This window comes from Arachis duranensis, chromosome 7 (assembly GCF_000817695.3).
Source record: "Arachis duranensis cultivar V14167 chromosome 7, aradu.V14167.gnm2.J7QH, whole genome shotgun sequence".
In the NCBI taxonomy this organism is placed as follows: domain Eukaryota; kingdom Viridiplantae; phylum Streptophyta; class Magnoliopsida; order Fabales; family Fabaceae; genus Arachis; species Arachis duranensis.
Window position 1 is genome coordinate 16164195 of NC_029778.3, and position 10594 is coordinate 16174788.

Below are 10594 nucleotides of genomic sequence, written 5' to 3' on the forward strand. Positions count from 1 at the left end.
TTATTTAAAAAAATAAATTGAAAAAAAGCCGAAAAAGAATTGTTATTAGATTATTCCTAAGAATGCTGGGAAAGTCATCCTAGTGGACCTAATGATTCCCGTTGTACCTAATAATGTGATGAGCCTATTGCCAATACTGTTTTATTTTTAATTATATTTGATGATAAGATTGACAATTCAAATAAACAACCCGATTTTATTTAGTTCTTTATTGATTCTTGATCCAAAATTTTGTTAATTCTTTTTTTTTAATGAGCACAATTTATTATTTTTAATTAATAATTAATTAGTAATATTTAAAAATATTAGCTAAAAATATAATATTACATTGCTGAACAAAAATATTAGATTATTGGTTAAAAATATAAATTAATATATATTAAAATTATCAACCCTTAAATTTTTCTTAATATTTATTCTTATATTTCGTTATAGTATTTTCCGGTGCTTTGCACAGATAATAAAGCTAATTAAACAAATAACTGATTAACCTATAGATAATATACAAAAAATAGTAAGATAACTAGATAAATATGCCCTGTTTAAAAAAAAATAAGTATGTCCTGAAAAATTTTAAGACAGTCTTATAAAATTCTAAATAAAAAAATTAAGTTCCCAACAAATTTTAGGATTATTTTACAAGTTTTCGAGGAGGATTATTTTACAAGTTTTCGAGGAAAAAATACCGAGTAAAATCCTGAAATTTTGCAACACTCAATATATATATATATAACACGGAATTCATTCTATCTTTTAATCGGTTCCATACTTACAAGTGTTTCCCTATAATTCTTTAAAAGACTTGCACAATATTTTTTCCCCTAAAAACTCATAAATTTATTGTAAAATTGTTTTAAAGACTTATTTGACACTTATTTTTCCTAGAAAAATTCCGAATTTATCGTTAAAATCCTTTAAAAAACTACCTCTCTTATTATTCTTTAACTTTTACGTAGGTCACACATGAGATACATAGATGATATGATACACCAATTTCTGTATACTCTCCTCGATCGATGAGTTCAATTATTGCAGGGTTCACCCACGAATAGTTTCTTCCCATATCCACATACATTATAATGTAATTCAGTTTATATAAACTCCAACTCTAAGCTACACACACAACTAACACCATCTAATAATTTCTCTGCTTTGTTGCGTGGTTTACTTAATTCACTTATATGTCTCTTGCGTCAAATGTTTCCGATGCAAAACTTGAGAAACAAGAAGATGATGCCTTTTTGTTTGCACAAATGGCATGTCCAATGGCTGTGAGGACCACAATAGAGCTTGGTGTATTTGACATCATAGCCAAAGAAGGCGAAGGTGCAAAGCTCTCAGCAAAAGACATTGTGGATCGCATTGGAAGCAACAACCCTGAAGCAGAATCAATGTTGGATCGTGTTCTCAGGCTTCTTGCAAGTCACTCATTACTGTCTTGTTCTGTAGTTGAAGATCCAGAAAGCTCTAATAACTTGCATCACAGGCTACTGTATAGCCTCTCACCTGTTTCCAAATACTTTGTGACTGATGCTGATGGTGAGTCTTGGGGACCCTCTTTGGCGCATCTGCTGGATAAAGTCTTATATCCATGCTGGTCAGTAAACGCATATTATTTTGGATTTTATGCCCTTTCACGTAACTCTTTGAGCCATTAATTTTTGGTGGAAATTTAAAAGTTGTTACTCAAGAATGGTTAAATGATTTGACATGTTTAATTAAATTATTATTTAATAATTTTTAACTAACAACTTTACATTAATATAATTGTAGGTGAGTTTCTATTTTAATTTTTAGTATTTTTAGTTATTAATTGGCTAATATAAATATTAAATTATTTTTAATAAATAAATTTTGTTAATTTATGTGTATAAATTTTAAAAATTATGTGTGCAAATAATATTGATTCATGTGTATAAAATTTTAGTAAATATAAGTATAAATTATTTGTTTTTTGTGTTATTTATATTTATATATTGTCATATACATTAGTAAAATACATAAATATAGAGAATCAAGCTTTAATTAATTAATATTAGTCATATTTTTTAAAATTACCTTTTTTTTATAATCACTCTCTTTTTAAATTCTAAATTTTAATTTTTAAATTCTCTATGAAATGAAAGTTAAAAAATCAACAAATTTCAATTAATTAAAAATTGATTTTCATTCTTACTTAATTACTTATTTCACACCTACTCAGTCGCCTTCAAAACCCTACAAGTTCTCCTTAATTACTTTAACCATTTACTCTCGTGACTTTTTCAAGATTGATTAGACTAATATTAATAAGCGATATATAATTAAGAAAAATAATAATATTATATCTAAAACAACTTATTTTGACTATGAATGAGAAAGAAGATGAACATTGTGAAGTAGAATTATTTAGCGTATTGAATGTATTAGAATTCTTCTTACCTTTCGATGTCCAGTACATGCTTCTTTATATATAGGCGGTGACACATTATTTTATTGATTTTTAGCAAATTAATGATGATTCGATATCTAATGATTTGGGAACGAAATCTATTTCTTTATGCGAAAAATAAAGAAAAAATTAAAGTATATCAAAGCAACTTTGATTAGACCAATATTAAAAGTAAAAATAAAGAAAGTTTATAAATTGATAAAGAAACTTAAAAATTAAAGTTTTCAAAAAATAAATGTACAAAATATGAAAAGAACTTGCATTGAAATTTAAAAGAAAATAATAAAACACCTTTGATTAGATCAAAATGTTTCAACATAAAAATCAAAGAATATGAAGATAAATTGAACAAAAAAAATAGAAAAAACTTAAAAAATAAAATTACTTGAAATGTTAAATTTACAACAGTAAAGTTAATTGAAAGAAAATGAATGAAGATGGAAGGAACCCTATAGAAAAGATAACTCGATTGCAGACTCAAGAAATCGCTGAGATGTGAGTGTGTTTGAGTGTTTTTTCTGAGTGAAAGTTCCAACCCTTATTCCCTAACACTTCCTAGTATTTATAGGTTAACTTAAGTAACGGACAACTAAATTATCATTAATTACAATTAAATAAAATTACAAATTTGAGCAATTCTTTTTGGTAACCGTTCCCGCCGTGTGATTGTAGATATTCCCCATGTTTTTCTCGTGTGAAAAAAGCCACTAACCTTCCCACTTCCACAACTATTCGACCAGCTCTTCGAAGGCTTTACTCCATTCTTCGAATCGAGTCTTCTACTACTCGATTTGACTCACTTGATCAACAAAACAATCAAAATCCAAATCAGCGCCGATTACCTCTAACTTCATACTTACGCGCGTGTCTTCTTGAAAAACTACACTTAACTCATTTCGATTCAACTCACTTTTATCGAAAATATTTTTTCGATCAACACACACTAACTATATAGAGAAAAGGCTTTGATTAGTTACAACCAACTAATCAGAATAGAGGGAAAGCTAACCATCTAACTGCTTCTGTAACAAACTAACAAACTCTTACTCATAATATGGTAACTATACTTTATCATTGAAAAGTATTCATAAATATTGATATGTCTAATCTTGTATGATCAAATCCAAATTGTTTAAGAGTAGCTTTAAGAGTTAATTAAATATTAAATTTGGGGTACTTGTTTTAAACCATACAAAACTCAATTTAAATTTAAAAAATTTATATTCTCATAATGTTATTATGGGTAAAAACACTAGTTACTAACTAGATGAGAATCTAAGCTTTCATAACCTTAGGTTGAGCAATGTAAACTTGTTCAGTCTAACATGCCATTATTTATTATGATGAGCACAATTCTAACTGGTTATGGTGATTATAAGATTTAGGTGTATGGTTAATAATATAAATTAAAATTTAATTTTATTAATAGATAATTATTTTGGAACAAAGTAGTCTATGCATGAGTTACGATAGGATCTTTCTTTTTTTTAATTGGTGTGTTTTAAATTATCAGGGGTGAACTGAAAGGAGCAATCTTAGAAGGAGGTATACCATTCAACAGGATTTATGGTATGAATGTGTTCGAGTATGCAAATATTGATCCACGGTTCAACGAGGTTTTCAACAAAGCTATGCTCACATCCTCCACTATATCAATGAAGAGGATTCTTGATGTCTACAAAGGCTTCGACCACATCAATAAACTGGTTGACGTTGGTGGCGGTCTTGGGGCCACTCTCAACTTGATCACTTCTAAATACCCTAATATCCAGGGTGTCAACTTTGATTTGCCTCATGTTATAGAAAATGCTCCCATCTATGCTGGTATATATGATCTACCATTATTTAATTTAGTGCATGGGCGCCGTTATTTTGTTAAAAAAAAATCTTTTTTCAATGAAAAAAATTTTTTTTTTTATTTTTTAACGTGTTTGGCAAACTTCTAGTAGTAAAAGTAAAAGCATTAGTAAAATCAAAAAAGATCTTTTTTGAAAAGCTGTAATTTACATCTTTTTTTAAAAGATTTTTTTCCTTAAAAAAAAGATGTTTTTCATGTAATAAATAAACAAAAAAGTACTTTTATATTATTATACCCAAATATAATTGATAGATAAAAAGACTTTTTTTATATGAGATATCCAAACATAAAATTACTTTTGCTTTTCAATAAGATCTTTTAAAAAAAGATAACTCGAAAAAAGATCTTTTCTATATCCAAACATAAAATTACTTTTGCTTTTCAATAAGATCTTTTAAAAAAAGATAACTCGAAAAAAGATCTTTTCTTAGAAGCTCACTCAAACAAGCCCTTATTTGTATAAATTTTTGTTTAATTTAAGATGGCTTGTCTACTGTTGAAGTTGATATGATTATTAGAAATTAAGGATGGCATGATGTTACATGAAGCTAGTAGCATGACAGAACAAATTTCCAACTTTTTCTTTTTTTTATTGATTTTGTATGCGATCTCTCGTGTTGTATATGTGCTTCGAAATTATGAATATTGTGTTACGGTGTTGTTTTCTTATTATAAAAAGTTGATAGAAACATTTTCTTAAAGTACTAAAAATAATTGAATGTTATGTTGTTCTATTGCTGCAGGTGTGGAGCACATAGGCGGAGATATGTTCGAGAGCGTTCCCAACGGGGATGCCATTTTTATTAAGGTGAGTTCAAAGTTACTCTGTTACTTGCAAATTATTCATCATGAGGCTAGTGGTTGAATTAAATGCAAATAGGCCTTAAAAAATATCTGAAAGACTTAGCACTAAGATTGAGAGAATGAAGAAAACAGGAGAAAATGAATTCTGCAGAATATAGAAACTATGATATTGAATATGCAGATTTGTGTACTTGATTACATTATACAATCATGTTATCCACTTTATATACATGTATAAGAGATTGACTTGGTCTAAGAGAGGATAACAGAACAACTAACTAACTAAGCACAAAGAGAAATTAGTTAAAAGTTAAAATAGATATTCTTGAAGGCTTTCTTGATTGCTCCGTTACTTGGTCCTTATGCTTCTCTGATGCATTGCTCTTATATCTATCAATATTATACACACGCTAAAAATTAACCAAAATACTATTTATACACTAAAATTAGTTACCAAAATCAGTCATTATGTATTTGTGTATAAATACATGTGTTGTGTAGCTTATTTTTAATAATGTATTTTATATTTTAACATATATTTTATATTAATGACTAATTTTAGTGTATATGTAGTATAGTCGAAAAATTATTTAGTAAATTAGATTTTGTATATTTGTGTATAATAAATGTGTTATTGAACTCATTCTCCGTATATATATTTTTATTTTATATAAAAAATTTATTTGATAGCTGATTTTTTATGTACAATTAATGTTTCATCACATTAGCATGTATTAATAAATTTTTTCTCCCAAACATTTACACTAGAAATCGGAATTAATGTTAATGGAATAAACTATATACATTATGATTGAGTTGATCCCATGGTTTTTTTTAGATTATACTATTTTATTTCTAGAACATACTTCATGATTGGGATGACGAAGAATGCTTGAAGATATTAAAAAATTGCCAGAAGGCTATACCGAATGATGGGAAGGTGATTGTGGTGGACAAAGTTCTTCCTGCAGTGCCAGAGCAGACAGATCTTGCTAAGATGGCTTTCAGGTCTGATGTTTTCATGATGATTCAAACGCCAAAAGGGAAGGAACGAACCCATCAAGATTTCATGCATTTGCCCAAAGCATCTGGGTCATGGAGTTCTTCAACCAGTAGCCACACCACAAACCTTCAAATGTCTTAGAACAAGAGTTAATAATTTAGTTTTGATAAATTTGAAGTTACATCATCAGTTAGGTCTTTATATCTTGTAGTGTTCTTATAATTGTGTTTAATTTCAATAGATATGAATAGAGATGTCAATTTGGCTCTAGATCTTGATCTTAAATTAATCCTATCTTTTAAAAATTCTTTTTAGTCTTAGTTCCCAATAGTCCTTCAATTAAAATGCTAGACTTGATAATCTATGAAGTTAGTCCTAAACTATTTAAAATTTTAGGTAACTGATTGAACAACACCAATCAACTCTAATAATCATTAACTGACCTTCAATTAAAAGGCTAGACTTGTAAGAAGCCTAAGAAGCCAATCCAACATTGATGCTGCTTCAGGGTTGTTGGTTCCAATGTCATCCAGAATGTCTTTTGCTGAGAGCTTTGCACCTTCGCCTTCTTTTGCTATGATCTCAAATACACCAACCTCTATGGCTGTCCTCAAAACCATTGGAACCACAACTGATGAACTTGTTATTTGCCTTGCAATCAAGAACCCATCCTCTTGTTCTTGTTCTTGATCATCAATTTCTGGTTTGAGGTAGTACTTTTGGGGTTCCCCATTGGAATCTGATGCAAGGGCCATGTTTGTGTGAGTTTTGAATTGATAGGAAAGTTACTATGAAATAGATGATGATGATGATAATGTAGCTTAAATTGGTCTCCATATATAAATTAAAGTGAACTTATGTAGTAGGTGGAAATTGGAACATCAGATACTACTATTTATGGATGTCAATTGTTGAGTATAAACAAAATTTCTGGTTTATACTAGTCTTATCAACGTTTGTATCATTCATAATTATGTTAGCCACTTATTTGTTATTTTAACTGGTCTTATCATCCGCGCTTTGCACAGAAAACATATAAGATAAGAGCAATGTTATAGGATCAAGTAAATATTATTATTTTTTATTAACAATTAGTCAATAATAATTTATGTTTATATTTATAATTTTGTATATAAAAATATATAATTTATATTTATATTTATAAAATTTATACATATAAATTAATATAATTTATATTTATATTTTTTAAAGTTTATAATATAAATTAATAAAATTTATTTGTTAAGATAATTTAATATTTATGTTAGTCAAATGATAGTCAAAAATATTAAAAATTGATAATTTTCAAAAGTTTTTATAAGATATATACTTAATTAAATTATTTTAAAAATTCAAATGAAATTGATTTTAATTGTTAATTATATAATATTCATTGTTGATTTTGCTTTTGTTTACATTATATATTACTAGGCCAGTGTAGTGTTTTTTTACTTTTAATTAACATGTGTCTTAAGAATATATATATTAGAATTATTTTTAATAAAAAAATTTAAATTTTTTACTTTAATAAATATATAATAAATATGTTAAAAGGTTAAACTTTATATTTATAGTTTCTATAATTTTTTAATTGATAACTTTAATATGTTTTTAAAGAATATTTTTTTACCAAAGATAGGATTATTCAATCCGCGACCCCTTAGATTAATATGAGAAAACTATGTCATTTGAGTTATAATTCATTGGCATGTTTTTAAAGAACATGTTAATTAAACACTTTTAATTAATATTATTGGCTCCTATTTATCATGGATCTTTGGTTTACTAACATTAATTGAATACAATATCAAAAAGTACTTAATTTTGAAATCAGTCTTACTACACATATTGTACGTCTTTTTGACACACAATTCCATATAAGTTAACCTTAACTCAATAAAACTTACTTACATAACGTACACGTGAAATTATGTCATTCTTCTTCTAATGTTTGTATCCCGCATTCTTCCTCCTTTTCTGAGTTTTTTTTTTCTTCCTCCTTTTTTTTCTTTGAGTTTTTTTTCTTTTCTTTGCGTTTCTTTTATTTCTTCTTCGCATATTTTATCCTCTTCATCGTTATTACTGTTGTTCTTCTTCTTATTAGTACAAATACATTATAAATTCTTAACAATACATATAAATATCTTAATTTTACATCGAAATTTACTATAAATATATAAAAATATTTTTTTAATGCTACATTTTTTATTTTTTTCTTTTTTTCTTATTTCTTTCTTTCTTTATTTTAATTAAATGAATGTAGGTTCGTTCTGTTCCAAGTAATTTTGCAGTATTATGTGTTTTTTCTTCTTCTTTATTTGATTTTTTTGTTTTTATTCTTGTTAAGAGAGTAAAACAATAAGAAAAAGATAAATAAGAAAAAAAAAGAAGATGATAATGAATATTAATGATGATGATGAAAAAGAAGAAGAAGAAGTAACAGAAGATGAAGATGAGGAAAAGGAAGAGTTTTGAATTATGCAGAATTTATTAGTACACATATACCAAAATTTTTTAACAATACACATAAATATCTTAGTTTTACACCGAAATTAGCTACAAATACAAAAAAATATTTTTTTTTAATGCTGTATTTTTTTCTTATTTTTTCTTTTAGTTGAATGAATGTATGTTTATCCTCTTTCAAGTAATTTTGTAGCATTATGTTCTTCTTCTTTTTTGTTTGATTTTTTTTTTGTTTTTTATTCTTGTTAAGAGAGTAAAACAAGAAGAAATTTTTTAGAACATTCTATGGCAAAAATTCTACGATGACGATAACAATAGCACGATAACGATAACAATGATACATATAAGAAGAAGACAACGATGATTATAACGATGATGATCATGATGATGAAGATGATGGAGAAAAAGAAGGAAAAATAAAGAGGAGAAGAAAGTCCAATGAAAAAAGAAGGAGGAAGAGAGGAAAAAGAAGAGGAGGAGGGGGTGTTGGTGACAACAATAACTTGTATGTAGATATTAATTGTTTTAAAATGGGTATAAAATTAGGAAAACACAAAAATAATAATAATAAAGGGTGATTTACAAAAAATATATTAGATTCATATTACAAGGGACAATATTTAGGGCTCATCTTTATTAAGCAAACGGGTGTCATATATATATTTTGTTAATTAAATAAATTTTTAGTTTTTATTTATTATATTTTATATTAATAATTTATATTTAAAAGAATAATTTATTAACCATGTTAATTAACTACTTTTTTTTGGTAAGTTTATAAAACAACCCCTCAAAACTACAAATAGCATATCTGCACATCTGGCTCATATACAGGTATTTTATATTCAAGAAATATTTACACATCTGGCTCATATATGGGTATTTTATATAGGACTGACAATGAATATAATAGAATTTGGATTCTATTTTAACTCTACTCACGAATTAAAAATTTTATTTAAATTTTATTCTATCGTATTTGTAAGATGAGAATCTTTTAACTCTAACCTTATCTGCACCCTAAAATTTTAAACTCTACTCTACCCTACTCGTAAAAATATCAAATATTTTTAAAATAAATATAAAATTTAATCATTTCAAATTTGGTACATATTAATAAATGCTTTGAGTTACTAAATTAATTAATTAGTTTTGTGGTTGCTCACTTATTACAAGTCATTACATGAGAAAAATTGTGGATTTAACTCTCACTTATACTTAATTTTTATAAAACGTGTCCTATCCTATCTAAACGAGTTGGATCGAATTGAATATCTGCGAATAGAGTATGTATTGCCAACACTAAATTTTCACAACCATTTTTCCAATAACAAATTTTATGAGTCGATTTCTATATTGATATTTTTTTTTAAATTATAAATTTGGAATATATCGTATTTACAACCATCCATTGAGTTATTAGTACCATAAAATTTAGGCCTTAGTCCTCCTATATGGGTTAGGATAAAAAATTATCCAAAAATAGACTTTTTTTTCTAAAAAATTCAGTTTGACAAAACTATTGTACAACCTAGAGGGTTTGGAGCCAACTTTAGAATTATCTCTTTTACCACATTTTCTAAATTTATTTTTAATATTTAATTTTGGCCTCTCATTTTAGCCCTATATTAATTGTAGTTACCATATTTTTATCATTTTCGATCCTATATCATTGAAATCGGGTGGTAATCACCTAGAGAGTTGGTCGACCGACAATTGTCCTGATGTCAACCAATGATCGATCAGAATAGCATGTCACCATAAACTGATCGATTAAGTTAAGGTCCATACGTTATTAGGTCGGTTATTAGAGTTGGTTGGTGTTCAATAAGTAACCTAAAATTTTAAATAGTATAGGACTAACTTCATAGATTATCAAGTCTAGCATTTTAATTGAAGGACTATTGGGAACTAGGACTAAAAAAGACTTTTTAGAAGATAGGATTAATTTAAGATCAAGATTTTAGAGTGTGAGTTTGAAATTAAACCGAGAGCCTAGAGCCAAATTGACATCTCTATTCATATCTATTAA

General features: G+C 26.9%; 1 protein-coding gene across 1 annotated transcript; it reads left to right on the forward strand.

Moving 5' to 3' along the window:
- The first annotated feature begins 1265 nt into the window (after window positions 1–1265).
- LOC107458054 (caffeic acid 3-O-methyltransferase 1-like) lies at window positions 1266–6237 on the forward strand. Its single transcript, XM_016076252.3, has 4 exons — window positions 1266–1597; window positions 3945–4255; window positions 5033–5097; window positions 5953–6237. The coding sequence occupies exons 1-4, from the start codon at window positions 1266–1268 to the stop codon at window positions 6235–6237; spliced, it is 993 nt and encodes a 330-aa protein (XP_015931738.2).
- The last annotated feature ends 4357 nt before the right edge of the window (window positions 6238–10594 follow it).